This window comes from Panulirus ornatus, chromosome 26 (assembly GCF_036320965.1).
Source record: "Panulirus ornatus isolate Po-2019 chromosome 26, ASM3632096v1, whole genome shotgun sequence".
Classification (NCBI taxonomy): domain Eukaryota; kingdom Metazoa; phylum Arthropoda; class Malacostraca; order Decapoda; family Palinuridae; genus Panulirus; species Panulirus ornatus.
Genome location: NC_092249.1, coordinates 15,507,664 through 15,530,327, shown reverse-complemented (window position 1 = coordinate 15,530,327; position 22,664 = coordinate 15,507,664). Strand labels below are relative to the sequence as shown.

The 22,664-nt window shown below is 45.9% G+C and overlaps 1 protein-coding gene across 1 annotated transcript in view; it reads left to right on the top strand.

Moving 5' to 3' along the window:
* The first annotated feature begins 3,117 nt into the window (after window positions 1-3,117).
* The window catches only part of LOC139757466 (uncharacterized), a 127,988-nt gene continuing 108,441 nt past the window's right edge, over window positions 3,118-22,664 (top strand). The window contains exons 1-2 of the mRNA XM_071677991.1: window positions 3,118-3,310; window positions 21,191-21,324. Of these exons, the coding sequence (XP_071534092.1) occupies window positions 3,118-3,310; window positions 21,191-21,324 (327 nt within the window). The remainder of the gene's footprint in view (window positions 3,311-21,190; window positions 21,325-22,664) is intronic.

The window sequence follows — 22,664 nt, the reverse complement described above, 5'->3', positions numbered from 1 at the left end:
CTTCATTACCATGAACTATCTTTATTACCATGAACTATCTTCATTACCATGAACTATCTTCGTTACCATGAAGTATCTTCATTACCATGATGTATCTTCATTACCATGAAGTATCTTTATTACCATGATGTATCTTCATTACCATGAAGTATCTTTATTACCATGAACTATCTTTATTACCATGATGTATCTTCATTACCATGAAGTATCTTTATTACCATGAAGTATCTTCACTACCATGAAGTATCTTCACTACCATGAAGTATCTTCATTACCATGAAGTATCTTCATTACCATGAAGTATCTTCATTACCATGAAGTATCTTTATTACCATGAACTACATTACCATGATGTATCTTCATTACCATGAAGTATCTTCATTACCATGAAGTATCTTCATTACCATGAAGTATCTTCATTACCATGAAAGTATCTTTATTACCATGAAGTATCTTCATTACCATGAATATCTTCATTACCCTGAAGAATCTTTATTACCATGAAACTAAACATTACCATGATGTATCTTCATTACAAATGAAGTATATTCATTACCATGAATTACCTTCGCCTACCATGAAGTATCATCATTACCATGAAGTAACTTCATTACCATGAAGTATCTCACTACCATGAAGTATCTTCATTATTACCATAAAGTATCTTCATTACCTGATGTATCTTCATTACCAGAAGTAATCTTCATTACATGAGTATCTTCATTACCATGAAGTATCTTCCACAACCTTGAAGTATCTTCATTATTATGAAGTATTCTTCATTTACCATGATTGTAATCTTCATTACCATGAAGTATCTTCATTACCAGATGTATCTTCATTACCATGAAGTATTCTCCACAACCATGAAGTATCTTCATTACCATGAAGAATCTTCATTACCGCTAGATGTATCTTCAATTACCATGAAGATCTCATTACCATGATGTATCTTCATTACCATGAAGTATCTTCATTAACATGATGTATCCTTCAATACCAAGAAGTATCTTCATTAACTAAGATGTAACTTCATTACCATGAAGTATCTTTCATTACCATGAAGTATCTTCATTACCATGAAGTATCTTCATTACCATGAAGTATCTTCGTTACCATGATGTATCTTCATTACCATGAAGTATCTTCATTACCATGAAGTATCTTCATTACCATGATGTATCTTCATTACCATGAACTATCTTTATTACCATGAACTATCTTTATTACCATGATGTATCTTCATTACCATGAAGTATCTTCACTACCATGAAGTATCTTCATTACCATGAAGTATCTTCACTACCATGAAGTATCTTCATTACCATGATGTATCTTTAATACCATGAAGTATCTTTATTACCATGAACTATCTTTATTACCATGATGTATCTTCATTACCATGAAGTATCTCCACTACCATGAAGTATCTTCATTACCATGAAGTATCTTCACTACCATGAAGTATCTTCATTACCATGAAGTATCTTCATTACCATGAAGTATCTTCATAACCATGAAGTATCTTTATTACCATGAACTATCTTTATTACCATGATGTATCTTTAATACCATGAAGTATCTTTATTACCATGAACTATCTTTATTACCATGATGTATCTTCATTACCATGAAGTATCTTCATTACCATGAAGTATCTTCATTACCATGAAGTATCTTTATTACCATGAACTATCTTTATTACCATGATGTATCTTTAATACCATGAAGTATCTTTATTACCATGAACTATCTTTATTACCATGATGTATCTTCATTACCATGAATTTTCTTTATTACCATGAATTATCTTTATTACCATAAAGTATCTTTATTACCATGAAGTATCTTTATTATAATGAAGTATCTTTATTACCATGAAGTATCTTCACTACCATGAAGTATCTTCATTACCATTAAGTATCTTCTTTACCATGAAGTATCTTTATTACAATGAAGTATCTTTATTACCATGAAGTATCTTCACTACCATGAAGTATCTTCATTGCCATGAAGTATCTTCATTACCATGAAGTATCTCCACTACCATGAAGTATCTTCATTACCATGAAGTATCTTCATTACCATGAAGTATCTTTATTACCATGAACTACATTACCATGATGTATCTTCATTACCATGAAGTATCTTCATTACCATGAGGTATCTTCATTACCATGAAGTATCTTCACTACCATGAAGTATCTTCATTACCATGAAGTATCTTCATTACCATGAAGTATCTTCATTACCATGAAGTATCTTCATTACCATGATGTATCTTCATTATCAGTCACTTTTTGTATTTCATTGTATATTCGCGGTCGTCTCATTATTAACATATTTTCTATATTAAGTTACTTTTTGTATCTAACGCTCCTGTACCCTCACGTACTTGCTGTACCCTCACGTCCTTCCTGTACCCTCACGTCCTCCCTGCACCCTTACGTACTTTACCCTTATGTACCTGCGGTACCTTCCTGTACCTACTGTACCCTCACGTACCTAATGTTCTCTCATGTACCCACTGTATCCTCTCGTTCTTACTGTTCCCTCGTGTACCTATAATTCTTTCATGTACTTACTGTACCCTCACGTACCCACCAAACCTTCGCGTACATACTGTTCCCTCACGTACCGACTGTACCCTCACATGCTTACTGTACCCTCATGTACCCACTGTACCCTCACATGCCTACTGTACCCTCATGTACCCACTGTACCCTCTCGTACTTATTGTACCCTTACGTACGTACCGTACCCTCACGTACCTACTGTACCCTCATGTATCTGCTGTACCCACACTCACCTACTGTACCCTCATGTACCTACTGTACCCTTATCTACTTAGTGCATCCTCACTTACCCAATGTACCCTCATGTAACTGCTGTACCCTCATGTACCCACTTTAGCCTCACTTACCTATTGTACCCTCACGCACGTATTCTACCCTCACGTACCTACTGTACCTTCATGTACCTACTGTACCCTCATGTAACTGCTGTACTTTCATGTACCCTCACGCACGTATTCTACCCTCACGTACCTACTGTACCCTCATGTACCTACTGTACCCTCATGTAACTGCTGTACTCACACGTACATATTGTTCACTTATGTATCCATTGTACCCACACGTGTGCTTGACTGATCCTGTGTCCCCCGTCGTGCAGGAAGCGTCATCACAGCCAGGTCGTGTTGTTCTGCGACGCGTCGGTTTCAACACGTCGGGCCAGTACCGCTGTGAGGTCTCCGCTGAGGCACCAGACTTCAACACTGTCACTGGCCATGGGAGCCTTATGGTCATCGGTGGGTGGTTGTCTGGTTGACAATATTGTATGGTCTTGTCTGGTTGACACTGATGTATGGTTGTGTCTGATGCACGCTTGTTTTGTTGTTACTGTTGTATGGTCGTGTCTGGATAATACTGGTGCATGGTTTTGTCTGGTTGACACTGATGTATGGTTATGTCTGGTTGACACTGATGTATGGTCTTGTGTGGTTGACACTGATGTATGGTTGTGTCGGGTTGCCACTAGTGTATGGATAGGTTAGGTTGACACTGATGTATGGTTGTGTCTGCTTGATATTGGTCTATGGTTGAATCTTGTGTAAGCTTATGTATGGTTGTGTCTGGTTGACATTGATGTATGGTTGTGTCTTGTTAACACTGATGTATGGGAGTGTATGACTGACACTGGTATATTGTTGTGTCTTTGACACTGTTTTATGGTTGTGTATTGTTGACAATGATGTATGGTTATGGCTGTTTGACAAGTGTGTGGGTGTACCTGGTTGACACTGATGTATGGCTGTATTTGGTTGACACTGATGTATAGTTGTATCTGGTTGACACAGATGCATTGTTCTGTCTGGTTGACACTAGTGTGTCTTGTTGGTGTCTTGTTGACACTGATGTATGGGTGTGTCTAGCTGACACTGATGTATGGGTGTGTCTAGCTGACACTGATGTATGGGCGTGTCTAGTTGACACTGATGTATGGGCGTGTCTAGTTGACACTGATGTATGGGCGTGTCTAGTTGACACTGATGTATGGGTGTGTCTAGTTGACACTGATGTATGGGTGTGTCTAGTTGACACTGATGTATGGGTGTGTCTAGTTGACACTGATGTATGGGCGTATCTAGTTGACACTGATGTATGGGTGTGTCTAGTTGACACTGATGTATGGGTGTGTCTAGCTGACACTGATGTATGGGTGTGTCTAGTTGACACTGATGTATGGGTGTGTCTAGTTGACACTGATGTATGGGCGTGTCTAGTTGACACTGATGTATGGGCGTGTCTAGTTGACACTGATGTATGGGTGTGTCTAGTTGACACTGATGTATGGGCGTGTCTAGTTGACACTAATGTATGGGCATGTCTAGTTGACACTGATGTATGGGTGTGTCTAGTTGACACTGATGTATGGGTGTGTCTAGTTGACACTGATGTATGGGTGTGTCTAGTTGACACTGATGTATGGGTGTGTCTAGTTGACACTGATGTATGGGTGTGTCTAGTTGACACTGATGGATGGTTATCTTCTGTTGTTACTGGTGTATGTTTGTGCATTGTTGACACTGACATATATACTGTTGTGTCTGATTGACAATGCCTGGTTGACCCTTATGTTTGGTTGTTTGGGGGATACTGATATATGGTTGTGTCTGATTGATTCTGGCTATGTCTGGTTGATACTGGTTTATGGTTGTGTCTGGTTGAGAGTGATGTATGGCTATATCTGGTTGATACTGGTGTAAGGCTGTGTCTGGTTCATTTTGATTTATGGTCGTGTCCGGTTGATATTGGTGTCCGGTTATCTATGGTTGATACTGGTGTATAGTTGTTTCTGGTTCATATTGGTGTATGGTCGTGTCTGGTTGGCACTGATGTATGCTTGTGTTCGGTTGATTATGGTGTATGATTGTGTCTGGTTGTCACTAAAATATTGTTGTGTTTAATTGACACTGTGGTTTTTGATGGAGTATGGATGTGTTTGGTTAATACTGGTGTATGTTTGTGTCTGGTTGATACTGATGTATGGTTGTGTCCGGTTGACACTAGTATATGGTTGTGTCTAGTTGACATTCACGTATGGTTGCTTGTGGTTGATTATGGCATATGTTCCTGTCTGGTGTATACTGGTTTGTGGTTATCTGGTTGACACCGGTGTATGGTCGTGTTTGGTTGAGATTGGTGTATGGTTATATCCGGTTGCCAACGGTGGATATTCCTGTTAAGTTGCCACTGGTGTACATTCGTGCCTGGTTCACACTGACGTATGGTTGTGTCTGATTGGCATTAGCGGATGGTTGTATCTGGTGAGCACTGGTGTATGGTTGTGCATGGTTGGCACTGGCGTATGGAGTTTTCATACACACTGATTTAGGGTTGTTTCTGATTGGCACTGGTGTATGATTTTGTTTGGTTCATATTGATGTATTGTTATGTCTTCTTGATATTAGTGGTTTGTTCTCTGAATTAAATTGGTGTAAGGCCGTGTCTTGTTGCCACTTGTTTACGGTTGTCTGGTTACCACTGATGTATGGCTGTGTCTCGTTGCCAATTGTTTTGTTTGGTTGCCACTGATGCATATATGTCTGAGTAATATAATAGTGTCTGGTTGAAACCGGAGTGTCTTTCTTTTATTCACACTGGTGTTTTACGTTATTTTTCTACTCTGGTGTGTGGTTGTGTCTGGTTGACACTGATGTGTGGTTGTCAGGTCACCCTGGCATACTGTTATATCCGATATGACACTGCTGTATTATCAAGTCTGGTTGCTACTGGTGTAATGTGGTGTCTGTTTCCCACTGGTACATAGGTGTTTTTGTTTATCACAGATGTATGGTTGTCTGAATGCCACTGATCGTGCCTGGTTGTGTCTGAATGCCACTGATCGTGCCTGGTTGTGTCTGGATGCCACTGATCGTGCCTGGTTGTGTCTGAATGCCACTGATCGTGCTTGGTTGTGTCTGAATGCCACTGATCGTGCCTGGTTGTGTCTGAATGCCACTGATCGTGCCTGGTTGTGTCTGAATGCCACTGATCGTGCCTGGTTGTGTCTGAATGCCACTAACCGTGCCTGGTTGTGTCTGAATGCCACTGCCCGTGCCTGGTTGTGTCTGGATGCCACTGATCGTGCCTTATTGTGTCTGAATGCCACTAACCGTGCCTGGTTGTGTCTGAATGCCACTAACCGTGGCTGGTTGTGTCTGAATGCCACTGATCGTGCCTGGTTGTGTCTGAATGCCACTAACCGTGCCTGGCTGTGTCTGTATGCCACTGATCGTGCCTGGTTGTGTCTGAATGCCACTAACCGTGCCTGGTTGTGCCTGAATGCCATTGATCGTACCCGATTGTGTCTGAATGCCATTGATCGTGCCTGGTTGTGTCTGAATGCCACTGATCGTGCCTGGTTGTGTCTGAATGCCACTAACCGTGCCTGGTTGCGTCTGAATGTCACTGATCGTGCCTGGTTGTGTCTGAATGCCACTAACCGTGCCTGGTTGTGTCTGAATGCCACTGATCGTGCCTGGTTGTGCCTGAATGCCATTGATCGTACCCGATTGTGTCTGAATGCCATTGATCGTGCCTGGTTGTGTCTGAATGCCACTGATCGTGCCTGGTTGTGTCTGAATGCCACTAACCGTGCCTGGTTGTGTCTGAATGTCACTGATCGTGCATGGTTGTGTCAGAATGCCACTGATCGTGCCTGGTTGTGTCTGAATGCCACTGATCGTGCATGGTTGTGTCTGAATGCCACTGATCGCGCTTGGTTGTGTCTGAATGCCACTGATCGTGCCTGGTTGTGTCTGAATGCCACTGATCGTGCATGGTTGTGTCTGAATGCCACTGATCGCGCTTGGTTGTGTCTGGATGCCACTGATCGTGCCTGGTTGTGTCTGAATGCCACTAATCGCGCTTGGTTGTGTCTGAATGCCACTGATCGTGCATGGTTGTGTCTGAATGCCACTGATCGCGCTTGGTTGTGTCTGAATGCCACTGATCGTGCCTGGTTGTGTCTGAATGCCACTGATCGTGCATGGTTGTGTCTGAATGCCACTGATCGCGCTTGGTTGTGTCTGGATGCCACTGATCGTGCCTGGTTGTGTCTGAATGCCACTGATCGTGCATGGTTGTGTCAGAATGCCACTGATCGTGCCTGATTGTGTCTGAATTCCACTGATCGTGCCTGGTTGTGTCTGAATGCCACTGATCGTGCCTTATTGTGTCTAAATGCCACTGATCGTGCCTGGTTGTGTCTGAATGCCACTGATCGTGCCTGCTTGTGTCTGAATGTCACTGATCGTGCCTGGTTGTGTCTGAATGCCATTGATCGTGCCTGGTTGTGTCTGAATGCCACTGATCGTGCCTGGTTGTGTCTGATTGCCACTGATCGTGCCTGGTTGTGTCTGAATGCCACTGATCGTGCCTGGTTGTGTCTGAATGCCACTGATCGTGCCTGGTTGTGTCTGAATGCCATTGATCGTGCCTGGTTGTGTCTGAATGCCACTGATCGTGCCTGGTTGTGTCTGAATGCCATTGATCGTGCCTGGTTGTGTCTGAATGCCACTGCCCGTGCCTGGTTGTGTCTGAATGCCACTAACCGTGCCTGGTTGTGTCTGAATGTCACTGATCGTGCCAGATTGTGCCTGAATGCCACTGATCATACCTGATTGTGTCTAGATGCCACTGATCGTGCCTGGTTTTGTCTGAGTGCCACTAATCGTCCCTGGTTGTGTCTGAATGCCATTAATCATGCCTGCTTGTGTCTGAATGCCACTAATCGTGCCTGGTTGATACTGATGTAAGATATCTTGTTGACAGTGGTTTCCGGTTGTCTTTTTTTCACTGGTGAAGTGTGTCTGGTTGACACTAGTGTATGATTGTCTCTGATTTTACTCTGATGTCTGGTTGTGTATTGTTGACACTGGTGGACGGTTGTTTCTGGTTGACTCTGGTGGCTGGTTGTATTTGACTGACACTGAATATGTTTTTGTCTGGTTGATAGTGAAGTATGGTTGTGTCTTGACGACACTGATTTTTGGTTGTATCTGGTTGCCAGTGGTGTATGGTTGTGTGGAGTATGGTTATGTCTGGTTGCCAACGGTGTATAGTTGTGTCTCGTTGCCAGCTGTGTATTGTTGTGTCTGGTTGCCAACAATGTATGGTTGCGTGGTGTATGGTTGTGTCTGGTTGCCAATTGTGTATTGTTGTGTCTGGTTGCCAATAGAGTATGGTTGCGTGGTGGTCTAGTTCCCAATGCTGTGTGGTGTTGTCTGGTTGCCAATGATGTATAGTTACGTGGTGTATGGTTGTGCCCGGTTGCCAATGGTGTATGGTTGTGTCTGGTTGCCACTCATGTATGGTTGTGTCTGGCTGCAAATGGTGTATGGTTCCGTGGTATATGGCTGTCTGGTTGTCAATGGTGTATGGTTGTGTCTGGTTGCCACTCATGTATGGTTGTGTCTGGCTGCAAATGGTGTATGGTTCCGTGGTATATGGCTGTCTGGTTGTCAATGGTGTATGGCTGTGCCTGGTTGCCAATGGTGTATAGTTGTGTTCGGTTGCCAACAGTGTAGGGTTGTGTCTGGTTGTCAGTGGTATATGGTTGTGTCTGGTCGCCAATGGTGAATGGTTGTTTTTGGTAGCCAATGGTGTAGGTTTATGTGTGGTCGCCTGTTGTGTATGGTTGTGTCTGGTGGCCAATGTTGTATGGCTGTGTCTGGTTGCCAATAATGTATAGTTGTGTCTGGTCGCCAATGTTGTATGGTTGTGTCTGGTAGCCAATGGTGTATGGTTGTGTTTAGTTGACAATGGTGCATGGTTGTATCTGGTCGCCAATAGTGGATGGTTGTGTCTGGTTGCCAACAGTGTATGGTTGTACCTGGTCGCCAATGGTGTATGGTTGTGTTTGGTCACCAATGGTTTTGGTTGTGCCTCGTCGCCAGTGGTGTATGGTTGTGTCTGATCGTCAATGGTGTATGGTTGTATGCGGTCGCCAATGGTGTATGGTTGTGTCTGGTCGCCAATGGTGTATGGTTGTAACTGGTTGCCAATGGTGTATGGTTGTGTCTGGTCGCCAATGGTGTATGGTTGTGTCTGGTCGCCAATGGTGTATGGTTATTTCTGGTCGCCAGTGGTGTATGGTTGTGTCTGGTCGCCAATGGTGTATGGTTCTCTGGTTGCCAATGGTGTATGGTCGTGTCTGGTCGCCAATGGTGTAGTGTTGTGTCTGGTTGCCAATGGTGTATGGTTGTGTCTGGTCTCCAATGGTGCATGTTTATGTCTGGTTGCCAATGGCGTATGGTTGTTTCTGGCCGCCAATGGTGTATGGTTCTCTGGTTGCCAAGGGTGTATGGCGTGTCTGGTAGCCAATGGTGTAGTGTTGTGTCTGGTTGCCGATGGTGTATGGTTGAGTCTGGTCTCCAATGATGCATGTTTATGTCTGGTTGCCAGTGGTGTATGGTTGTGTCTGGCCGCCAATGGTGTATGGTTCTCTGGTTGCCAATGGTGTATGGTCGTGTCTGGTCGCCAACGGTGTATGGTTGTGTCTGGTCGCAATGGTGTATGGTTGTGTCTGGTTGCCAATAGTGTATGGTTGTGTCTGGCTGCCAATGGTGTATGATTGTGTCTGGTCGCCAGTGGTGTATGGTTGTGTCTGGTTGTCAATAGTGTATGGTTGTGTCTGGTTGTCAATGGTGTATGGTTGTCTGGTCGCCAATGGTTTATAGTTGTGTCTGGTCACCAATGGTGTATGATTGTGTCTGGTCGCCAGTGGAGTATGGTTGTGTTTGGTCGGCAGTGGTGTATGGCTGTCTGGTTACCAACAGTGTATGGTTGTGTCTGGTTGTCAATGGTGCATGGTTGTGTCTGGTTGCCAACAGTGTATGGTTGTGTTTGGTCGCCAATGGTGTATGGTTTGTCTGGTTGCCTCTGGTGTATGGTTGTGTCTGGTAGCCAATGGTGCATGGTTGTCTGGTTGCCAACAGTGTATGGTTGTGTTTTGTCGTCAATGATGTATGGTTGTCTGGTCGCCAATGGTGTATGGTTGTTCTGTTCGCCAATGGTGTATGGTAGTCTGGTGGCCAACAGTGTATGGTTGTGTCTGGTCGCCAGTGGTGTATGGTTGTGTCTGGTCGCCAATGGTGCATGTTTATGTCTGGTTGCCAATGGCGTATGGTTGTTTCTGGCCGCCAATGGTGTATGGTTCTCTGGTTGCCAAGGGTGTATGGCGTGTCTGGTAGCCAATGGTGTAGTGTTGTGTCTGGTTGCCGATGGTGTATGGTTGAGTCTGGTCTCCAATGATGCATGTTTATGTCTGGTTGCCAGTGGTGTATGGTTGTGTCTGGCCGCCAATGGTGTATGGTTCTCTGGTTGCCAAGGGTGTATGGCGTGTCTGGTAGCCAATGGTGTAGTGTTGTGTCTGGTTGCCGATGGTGTATGGTTGAGTCTGGTCTCCAATGATGCATGTTTATGTCTGGTTGCCAGTGGTGTATGGTTGTGTCTGGCCGCCAATGGTGTATGGTTATTTCTGGTCGCCAGTGGTGTATGGTTGTGTCTGGTCGCCAATGGTGTATGGTTCTCTGGTTGCCAATGGTGTATGGTCGTGTCTGGTCGCCAATGGTGTAGTGTTGTGTCTTGTTGCCAATGGTGTATGGTTGTGTCTGGTCTCCAATGGTGCATGTTTATGTCTGGTTGCCAATGGCGTATGGTTGTTTCTGGCCGCCAATGGTGTATGGTTCTCTGGTTGCCAAGGGTGTATGGCGTGTCTGGTAGCCAATGGTGTAGTGTTGTGTCTGGTTGCCGATGGTGTATGGTTGAGTCTGGTCTCCAATGATGCATGTTTATGTCTGGTTGCCAGTGGTGTATGGTTGTGTCTGGCCGCCAATGGTGTATGGTTCTCTGGTTGCCAATGGTGTATGGTCGTGTCTGGTCGCCAACGGTGTATGGTTGTGTCTGGTCGCAATGGTGTATGGTTGTGTCTGGTTGCCAATAGTGTATGGTTGTGTCTGGCTGCCAATGGTGTATGATTGTGTCTGGTCGCCAGTGGTGTATGGTTGTGTCTGGTTGTCAATAGTGTATGGTTGTGTCTGGTTGTCAATGGTGTATGGTTGTCTGGTCGCCAATGGTTTATAGTTGTGTCTGGTCACCAATGGTGTATGATTGTGTCTGGTCGCCAGTGGAGTATGGTTGTGTTTGGTCGGCAGTGGTGTATGGCTGTCTGGTTACCAACAGTGTATGGTTGTGTCTGGTTGTCAATGGTGCATGGTTGTGTCTGGTTGCCAACAGTGTATGGTTGTGTTTGGTCGCCAATGGTGTATGGTTTGTCTGGTTGCCTCTGGTGTATGGTTGTGTCTGGTAGCCAATGGTGCATGGTTGTCTGGTTGCCAACAGTGTATGGTTGTGTTTTGTCGTCAATGATGTATGGTTGTCTGGTCGCCAATGGTGTATGGTTGTTCTGTTCGCCAATGGTGTATGGTAGTCTGGTGGCCAACAGTGTATGGTTGTGTCTGGTCGCCAATGGTGTATGGTTGTGTCTGGTCGCCAATAGTGCATGGTTAGTGTCTGGTTGCCAATAGTGTATGGTTGTGTCTGGTTGCCAATGGTGAATGGTTGTTCTGTTCGGCAATGGTGTATTGTTGTGTCTAGTCGCCAATGGTATATGGGTGTGTCTAGTTGCCAGTGGTGTGTGGTTGTGTTTGGTCGCCAATGGTGTATTGCTGTGTCTCGTCACCAATGGTGTATTGCTGTGTCTCGTCACCAATGGTGTATGGCTGTGTCTCGTGACCAATGGTGTATGGTTGTGTGTGGTCGCCAATGGTGTATGGTTGAGTCTGGTCGCCAATGGTGTATGATTGTGTCTAGTCGTCAATGGTGTATGATTGTGTCTGGTTGCCAATGGTGTATGGTGCTGTCTGGTTGCCACTGGTGTATGGTTGTCTGGTCGCCAATGGTGTATGGCTGTGTCTGGTCGCCAATGGTGTATGGTTGCGTCTGGTTGCCAATGGTGTATGGTTGTCTGGTCGCCAATGGTGTATGGCTGTGTCTGGTCGCCAATGGTGTATGGTGCTGTCTGGTTGCCACTGGTGTATGGTTGTCTGGTCGCCAATGGTGTATGGCTGTGTCTGGTCGCCAATGGTGTATGGTTGCGTCTGGTTGCCAATGGTGTATGGTTGTCTGGTCGCCAATGGTGTATGGCTGTGTCTGGTCGCCAATGGTGTATGGTTGCGTCTGGTTGCCAATGGTGTATGGTTGTCTGGTCGCCAATGGTGTATGGCTGTGTCTGGTTGCCAATGGTGTATGGCGCTGTCTGGTTGCCACTGGTGTATGGTTGTCTGGTCGCCAATGGTGTATGACTGTGTCTGGTCGCCAGTGGTGTATGGTTGCGTCTGGTTGCCAATGGTGTATGGTTGTCTGGTCGCCAATGGTGTATGGCTGTGTCTGGTCGCCAATGGTGTATGGTTGCGTCTGGTTGCCAATGGTGTATGGTTGTCTGGTCGCCAATGGTGTATGGTTGTGTCTGGTTGCCAATGGTGTATGGCGCTGCCTGGTTGCCACTGGTGTATGGTTGTCTGGTCGCCAATGGTGTATGGCTGTGTCTGGTCGCCAATGGTGTATGGTTGCGTCTAGTTGCCAATGGTGTATGGTTGTGTCTCGTTACTAATGGTGTATGGTTCCCTGTAGTTGACTCTGATATATAGGTGAGGTTGGTCGTCACTGGTGTATGGTTGTTTCTGTTCTCCACTTATGTATAGTTTTTCTGGTTGCCGTTGGAGTATGGTTGTGTCTGGTTGTCATTAGAGTATGGTTGTGTCTGATTGCCATCAGAGTATGATTGTGTCTGGTTCCCATTAGTGTATGGTTGTGTATGGTAGCCCATGGTGCATAATGCAATCTGGTTGCCCATGGTGTATGGTGGCGTATGGTTGTAGCTGGTATAGGGTTATCTGGTTGACACTAGTGAATGGATGTGTCTAGTTACAGGTTATATCTTGGTTCCCACTGTTATACTGTTGGTCATGGTTTCCACTGGTGTATGTTCGTTGCGACTGGTGTATGGTTATGTATGCTTACCATTAACGTATGATGGTCTAAAGAACACTGGTGTATGGTTATGTATGCTTACCATTAACGTATGATGGTCTAAAGGACAATGGTGTATGGTTATGTATGCTTACCATTAACGTATGGTGGTCTAAAGGACACTGGTGTATGGTTATGTATGCTTACCATTAACGTATGGTGGTCTAAAGGACAATGGTGTATGGTTATGTATGCTTACCATTAACGTATGGTGGTCTAAAGGACACTGGTGTATGGTTATGTATGCTTACCATTAACGTATGATGGTCTAAAGGACAATGGTGTATGGTTATGTATGCTTACCATTAACGTATGGTGGTCTAAAGGACACTGGTGTATGGTTGTGTCTTATCGCCACTTTGTATGGTTGTCTTGCTGCTCGTGGTGTACTGATGTGTTAGGTTTCCACTGGATACTGATAGATCATGATTATGGTAGCGTATTGATAGTTATGTATGGTTGAGTCTGGTTGCCTCTAGGGTATGGTTGTCTGGTTAATTCTGGAGTATGGTTGTATCTGGATGATCCTGGCGTATAGTTGTGTTTCGTTGCAACTGTTGCACGGTTGTCTGGATGCCGTTGGTGTATAGTTAACCCTGGCTGTTGGGGTGTGGTTGTCCCTGGTTGTTCATGTGTGGTTGTCCCTGGTTGTTGATGCGCTGTTGTCCCTGGTTGTTCATGTGTGGTTGTCCCTGGTTGTTGATGCGCTGTTGTCCCTGGTTGTTGATGTATGGTAGTTCCTGGTTGTTGATGTATGGTAGTTCCTGGCTGTTGATGTGTGGTTGTTCCTGGTTGTTGGTGTGTGTTTGTCCCTGGTTGTTAGTGTATGGTTGTCATTGGGGTTTGATGTGTGGTTGTCTCTGGTGGTTGGTGTGTGGTTGCCCTAGTTGTTGGTGTGTGGTTGTCCCTGGCTGTTGGTGTGTGGTTGTCATCGTTTGGTTGACCGTATGAATGCTTGCCTTTAGCTGTCAGTTTGTTATTAACTTTTGTTATGGTTGACTATTTCTAATTGCCTGATTGGCAATATCTTGTTATGTCCGGTTGATTGAGTTTTGTCTTCATTGGTTTTGTATACAAGATTTCTTAGTTAAGTGTTAGGATGACTATGATTGCAGGTGCGTGTTCTTCCCCAACTGATTGTGTTTGATTGTTAGTTTGACGTCTTCCATGTGACTTATGGTTGCTCGCTGAATTTGATTGTAGACACGTTTGGTTGTCTGTGAGTTATATTGCGAGGTTTGTTTGTTTTGATGTTTGCGTATTGGTGGGTGAAAGCGTGTATGTTGGTGATTGTATGCGTGGATGTTGGTGATTGTATGTGTGGATGTTGGTGATTGTCTGTGTGGATGTTGGTGATTGTCTGTGTGGATGTTGGTGATTGTCTGTGTGGATGTTGGTGATTGTATGTGTGGATGTTGGTGATTGTCTGTGTGGATGTTGGTGATTGTATGTGTGGATGTTGGTGATTGTATGTGTGGATGTTGGTGATTGTATGTGTGGATGTTGGTGATTGTCTGTGTGGATGTTGGTGATTGTATGTGTGGATGTTGGTGATTGTCTGTGTGGATGTTGGTGATTGTATGTGTGGATGTTGGTGATTGTATGTGTGGATGTTGGTGATTGTATGTGTGGATGTTGGTGATTGTCTGTGTGGATGTTGGTGATTGTCTGTGTGGATGTTGGTGATTGTCTGTGTGGATGTTGGTGATTGTCTGTGTGGATGTTGGTGATTGTATGTGTGGATGTTGGTGATTGTCTGTGTGGATGTTGGTGATTGTATGTGTGGATGTTGGTGATTGTCTGTGTGGATGTTGGTGATTGTCTGTGTGGATGTTGGTGATTGTCTGTGTGGATGTTGGTGATTGTATGTGTGGATGTTGGCGATTGTCTGTGTGGATGTTGGTGATTGTCTGTGTGGATGTTGGTGATTGTGTGGATGTTGGTGATTATCTGTGTGGATGTTGGTGATTGTCTGTGTGGATGTTGGTGATTGTATGTGTGGATGTTGGTGATTGTCTGTGTGGATGTTGGTGATTGTATGTGTGGATGTTGGTGATTGTATGTGTGGATGTTGGTGATTGTATGTGTGGATGTTGGTGATTGTCTGTGTGGATGTTGGTGATTGTCTGTGTGGATGTTGGTGATTGTCTGTGTGGATGTTGGTGATTGTATGTGTGGATGTTGGTGATTGTCTGTGTGGATGTTGGTGATTGTATGTGTGGATGTTGGTGATTGTATGTGTGGATGTTGGTGATTGTATGTGTGGATGTTGGTGATTGTCTGTGTGGATGTTGGTGATTGTCTGTGTGGATGTTGGTGATTGTATGTGTGGATGTTGGTGATTGTCTGTGTGGATGTTGGTGATTGTATGTGTGGATGTTGGTGATTGTATGTGTGGATGTTGGTGATTGTCTGTGTGGATGTTGGTGATTGTCTGTGTGAATGTTGGTGATTGTCTGTGTGGATGTTGGTGATTGTATGTGTGGATGTTGGTGATTGTATGTGTGGATGTTGGTGATTGTATGTGTGGATGTTGGTGATTGTATGTGTGAATGTTGGTGATTGTATGTGTGGATGTTGGTGATTGTCTGTGTGAATGTTGGTGATTGTCTGTGTGGATGTTGGTTATTGTATTTGTGGATGTCGGTGAGTGTATGCATGTATGTTGGTGGGTGTATGAATGTACGTATGTTTGTGATTGTCTGTGTGAATGTTGGTGATTGTATGTGTGGATGTTGGTGATTGTATGTGTGGATGTCGGTGATTGTATGTGTGGATGTTGGTGATTGTCTGTGTGGATGTCGGTGAATGTATGTGTGGATGTTGGTGAATGTGTGAGTGGATACTGATGATTGTATGTGTGGATCTTGGTAAGCATGTGTGTGGATGTTAGTGAGTGTATGTATGGATGTTGGTGAATGTATGTATTCATGTTGCTTAGGGTATGTATTCGTATTAGTGAATGTATGAGTGGATGTTGGTAGTGTATGTGCGGACAATGGTGAGTGCATGTGTTAGTGTTGGTTAGTGTATGTGTGGATCTTGGTGAGTGTATGTGTGGATATTGGTGAGAGAATGTATATATGTTGGTGAGAGTATGTACTAATACTGGTAAGTGTATGTGTGGATGTTGGTGAGTGCATGTGTGTATATTAGTGAGTGTATGTATGCATGCTGGTGAGGGTATGTACGTATGTTGGTGAGTGTATGTGTGGATGTTGGTGAGTGTATGTGTGGATTTTAGTTACTGTATGTGTGGATCTTGGTGAGCATGTGTGTGGATGTTGGCGAGTGTATGTACGTATGTTGTTGAAGGTATGTATTTATGTTGGTGAAGGTATGTATATATGTAGGTGAGTGCATATGTGGATGTTAATGAGCGTATGTGCGGATATGGTGTATGTGTATGTGCGGATATGGTGAGTGTATGTGTGGATGTTGGTGATTGTATGTGTGGATCTTGGTTAGTGTATGTGTGGATGTTGGTGAGTGTAGGTGTGGATGTTGGCTTTTGTATGTGGTTCTTGGTGAACATATGTGTGGATGTTGGTGAGTGCTTATGGTGAGTGTATTTGCGGATATTGGTGAGTGTATGTTTGTATATTGGTTATTATATGTTTTGCTGTTGGTGACTGTAAGTGTGGATATTGGTGAGTGTATGTATGTATGTTGATGAGGATATGCACGTATGTTGGTGAGTGTATGTGTGGATGTTGGTGAGTCTATGTGTGGATATTGGTTAGTGTATGTGTAGGTGATGGTGAGTGTATCTGTGGACATTGGTGAGTGTTGTGTGGATAGTTGAGAGTGTATGTGTGGATGTTGGTGATTGTATGTGTGCATCTTCAACATATGTGTGGATGTTGGTGATTGTATGTGTGCATCTTCAACATATGTGTGCATGTTGGTGATTGTATGTGTGCATCTTCAACATATGTGTGGATGTTGGTGATTGTATGTGTGCATCTTCAACATATGTGTGGATGTTGGTGAGTATATATATGTATGGGTGATGGTGAGCGTACGTATATACGCATGTTGTTGAGAGTATGTATTCATGTTGGCGAAGGTATGTATATATGTTGGTTAGTGTATATGTGGATGTTGCTAGTGCATGTGCGGATATTGGTGAGTGTATATGTGGATGTTGATGATTGTATGTGTGGATGTTGATGAGTGTATGTGTGGCTGTAGGTGAGTGTATGTGTGGATGTTGATGAGTGTATGTGTGGATGTTGATGAGTGTATGTGTGGATGTTGATGAGTGTATGTGTGGCTGTAGGTGAGTGTATGTGTGGATATTGGTGAGTGTATCTATATATGTTCGTGAGGGTATGTGCTTGTGTTGGTGAGTGTATGTGTGGATGATGGTGAGTGCATGTGTGGACATTGGTGAGTGTATGGTTGTAGATCACTGGAAAGATGTATGGTTGTAGACCACTGGAAAGATGTATGGTTGTAGACCAGTAGTAACATGTATAGTTGTATACCAGTGGTAAGATGTATAGTTGTAGACCAGTGGTGACATGTATAGATGTAGACAGTTGAAACATGTATGGTTGTGGACCAGTAGTAATATGTATGCTTGTAGACCAGTGGTAACATGTATGGTTGTAGACAGTGGCAACGTGTATGGATATAAATCAGTGGTTACATGCATGGTTGTAGAGCAGTGGTAACATGTATGATTGTTGAGCAGTGGTAAGATGTATGGTTGTATACAAGTGGTAACATGTTGCTGTAGAGCAGTGGTAACATGTATGATTGTAGAGCAGTGGTAAGATGTATGGCTGTAGACCAGTGGTAACATGTATGGTTGTAGCCCAGTGGTTACATGTATAGTGTATGCATATCTGTAAGAAACTGATTATATGTATAACTAATGACCCAGAACACTAATGCTAGAGAGTACTAATAACATGTATGTTATAATTATGTGATCATCTGTATAATTATAACTTTATAAATATTGACAATAAGATTTATCAAAGGTGACCTCATAACTCACGATTCATTATCATATAACCAGTGATGACAGAGGTGTGGCCCACCAGTGATGACAGAGGTGTGGCCCACCAGTGATGACAGAGGTGTGGCCCACCAGTGATGACAGAGGTGTGGCCCATCAGTGCTGGCAGAGGTGTGGCCCATCAGTGCTGGCAGAGGTGTGGCCCACCAGTGATGACAGAGGTGTGGCCCACCAGTGATGACAGAGGTGTGGCCCACCAGTGATGACAGAGGTGTGGCCCACCAGTGCTGGCAGAGGTGTGGCCCACCAGTGATGACAGAGGTGTGGCCCACCAGTGATGACAGAGGTGTGGCCCACCAGTGATGACAGAGGTGTGGCCCACCAGTGATGACAGAGGTGTGGCCCATCAGTGCTGGCAGAGATGTGGCCCACCAGTGATGACAGAGGTGTGGCCCACCAGTGATGGCAGAGGTGTGGCCCACCAGTGATGACAGAGGTGTGGCCCACCAGTGATGGCAGAGGTGTGGCCCACCAGTGATGACAGAGGTGTGGCCCACCAGTGATGACAGAGGTGTGGCCCACCAGTGATGACAGAGGTGTGGCCCACCAGTGATGACAGAGGTGTGGCCCACCAGTGCTGGCAGAGGTGTGGCCCATCAGTGCTGGCAGAGGTGTGGCCCACCAGTGATGACAGAGGTGTGGCCCACCAGTGATGGCAGAGGTGTGGCCCACCAGTGATGACAGAGGTGTGGCCCACCAGTGATGACAGAGGTGTGGCCCACCAGTGATGACAGAGGTGTGGCCCACCAGTGATGACAGAGGTGTGGCCCACCAGTGATGGCAGAGGTGTGGCCCACCAGTGATGGCAGAGGTGTGGCCCACCAGTGATGACAGAGGTGTGGCCCATCAGTGATGACAGAGGTGTGGCCCACCAGTGATGACAGAGGTGTGGCCCACCAGTGATGACAGAGGTGTGGCCCACCAGTGATGACTGACAGAGGTGTGGCCCACCAGTGATGGCAGAGGTGTGGCCCACCAGTGGTGGCAGAGGTGTGGCCCACCAGTGATGACAGAGGTGTGGCCCATCAGTGATGACAGAGGTGTGGCCCACCAGTGATGACAGAGGTGTGGCCCACCAGTGATGACAGAGGTGTGGCCCATCAGTGCTGGCAGAGGTGTGGCCCATCAGTGCTGGCAGAGGTGTGGCCCACCAGTGATGACAGAGGTGTGGCCCATCAGTGCTGGCAGAGATGTGGCCCACCAGTGATGACAGAGATGTGGCCCACCAGTGATGACAGAGGTGTGGCCCACCAGTGATGACAGAGGTGTGGCCCACCAGTGATGACAGAGGTGTGGCCCATCAGTGCTGGCAGAGGTGTGGCCCATCAGTGCTGGCAGAGGTGTGGCCCACCAGTGATGACAGAGGTGTGGCCCATCAGTGATGGCAGAGGTGTGGCCCACCAGTGCTGGCAGAGGTGTGGCCCACCAGTGATGACAGAGGTGTGGCCCACCAGTGATGACAGAGGTGTGGCCCACCAGTGATGACAGAGGTGTGGCCCACCAGTGCTGGCAGAGGTGTGGCCCACCAGTGATGACAGAGGTGTGGCCCACCAGTGATGACAGAGGTGTGGCCCACCAGTGATGACAGAGGTGTGGCCCACCAGTGATGACAGAGGTGTGGCCCATCAGTGCTGGCAGAGATGTGGCCCACCAGTGATGACAGAGGTGTGGCCCACCAGTGATGGCAGAGGTGTGGCCCACCAGTGATGACAGAGGTGTGGCCCACCAGTGATGACAGAGGTGTGGCCCACCAGTGATGACAGAGGTGTGGCCCACCAGTGATGACAGAGGTGTGGCCCACCAGTGATGGCAGAGGTGTGGCCCATCAGTGCTGGCAGAGGTGTGGCCCACCAGTGATGACAGAGGTGTGGCCCATCAGTGATGGCAGAGGTGTGGCCCACCAGTGCTGGCAGAGGTGTGGCCCACCAGTGATGACAGAGGTGTGGCCCACCAGTGATGACAGAGATGTGGCCCACCAGTGATGACAGAGGTGTGGCCCATCAGTGCTGGCAGAGGTGTGGCCCATCAGTGCTGGCAGAGATGTGGCCCACCAGTGATGGCAGAGGTGTGGCCCATCAGTGCTGGCAGAGGTGTGGCCCACCAGTGATGACGGAGGTGTGGCCCATCAGTGCTGGCAGAGGTGTGGCCCACCAGTGATGGCAGAGGTGTGGCCCATCAGTGCTGGCAGAGGTGTGGCCCACCAGTGATGGCAGAGGTGTGGCCCACCAGTGATGGCAGAGGTGTGGCCCATCAGTGCTGGCAGAGGTGTGGCCCACCACTGATGGCAGAGTTGTGGCCCACCAGTGCTGGCAGAGATGTGGCCCACCAGTGATGACAGAGATGTGGCCCATCAGTGCTGGCAGAGATGTGGCCCACCAGTGATGACAGAGATGTGGCCCATCAGTGCTGGCAGAGGTGTGGCCCACCAGTGATGGCAGAGGTGTGGCCCATCAGTGCTGGCAGAGGTGTGGCCCACCAGTGATGGCAGAGGTGTGGCCCACCAGTGATGGCAGAGGTGTGGCCCATCAGTGCTGGTAGAGGTGTGGCCCACCACTGATGGCAGAGTTGTGGCCCACCAGTGCTGGCAGAGATGTGGCCCACCAGTGATGACAGAGATGTGGCCCATCAGTGCTGGCAGAGATGTGGCCCACCAGTGATGACAGAGATGTGGCCCATCAGTGATGGCAGAGATGTGGCCCACCAGTGATGACAGAGGTGTGGCCCACCACTGATGACAGAGGTGTGGCCCACCAGATATTCATGAGGGAGACACGTCTGGTGGTGTGTTGTCATTCATTACTGTGTGTTATGATGTAATTCCCAGGTGGATATAGAACATAGCAGTCTCCCAGCCCACACCCACTGCCACGCTAATACGTTATGTTAATGTACTCTATATATGTATGTATGTATGTATGTATGTATGTATGTATGTATGTATGTATGTATGTATGTATCCTACTCAATCTCCGGCAATTGATTACTAATCACCTCTCTCTCTCTCTCTCTCTCTCTCTCTCTCTCTCTCTCTCTCTCTCTGCTGGTGCTGTGCCGCCGCCCACAGAGCCACCCACCTCGGGGCCGGTCATCACTGGGGGCAGGACTAAGTACCATGTGAATGAGACGGTCGACCTGGTGTGCACGTCCAGCCCATCACGACCCCCAACCCATCTCTCCTGGCGCATCAACGGACGACCAGTAAGTACACACACACACACACACACACACACACACACACACACACACACACACACACATACACACACACACACACACACGCATACACACATACACAAACACACGCATGTTTACCAAATGGTGTAAAAGCAATGTCTCTTCGTTGTATATCAACTGACTGTTACTTTTCTCTCTTGTGTCACCCCTGATGTATGTGATTACTGCACGAAAGTGCACTTGGGAACTAATCGTGTTTCATTTTCCCCGTGGACTCATAGGAATAATTGATGTACATGGGGTGTTCAGTGTTGTAAATGGAAATGGTGAAGAGCTTGTAGATTTATGTGCTGAAAAAGGACTGGTGATTGGGAATACCTGGTTTAAAAAGAGAGATATACATAAGTATACGTATGTAAGTAGGAGATATAGCCAGAGAGCGTTACTGGATAACGTGTTAATTGATAGGCGAGACTTTTGGATGTTAATGTGCTGAGAAGTGCAACTGGAGGGATGTCTGATCATTATCTTGTGAAGGCGAAGGTAAAGATTTGTAGAGGTTTTCAGAAAAGAACAGAGAATGTTGGGGTGAAGAGAGTGGTGAGAATAAGTGAGCTTGGGAAGGAGACTTGTGTGAGGAAGAACCAGGAGAGACTGAGTACAGAATGGAAAAAGGTGAGAAGAAAGGAGGTAAGGGGAGTGGGGGAGGAATGGGATGTATTTAGAGAAGCAGTGATGGCTTGCACAAAAGATGCTTTTGGCATGGGAAGGGTGAGAGGTGGGCAGATTAGAGAGGGTAGTGAGTATTGGGAGGAAGAAGTAAGATTATTAATGAAAGAGAAAAGAGAGGCATTTGTACGATTTTTGCAGGGAAATAATGCAAATGACTGGGTGATATATAAAAGAAAGAGGCAGGACGTTAAGAGAAAGGTGTAAGAGGTGAAAAAGAGGGCAAATGAGAGTTGGGGTGAGAGAGTATCATTAAATTCTAGGGAGGATAAAAAGATGGTTTGAAAGGAGGTAAATAACGTGCGTAAGACAAGGGAACAAATGGGAACATCAGTGAAGGGGGCTAATGGGAAGGTGATAGCAAGTAGTGGTGATGTGAGAAGATGGAGTGAGTATTTTGAAGGTTTGTTGAATATGTTTGGTGATAGAGTGGCAGATACCGGGTGTTTTGCTCGAGGTGGTGTGCAAAGTGAGATGGTTAGGGAGAATGATTTGATAGACAGAGAACAGGTAGTAAAAGCTTTGCGGAAGATGAAAGCCGGCAAGGCAGCGAGTTTCGATGGTATTGCAGTAGAATTTATCAAAAATGGGGGGTGACTGTATTGTTGACTCGTTGGTAAGGTTATTGAATGAAT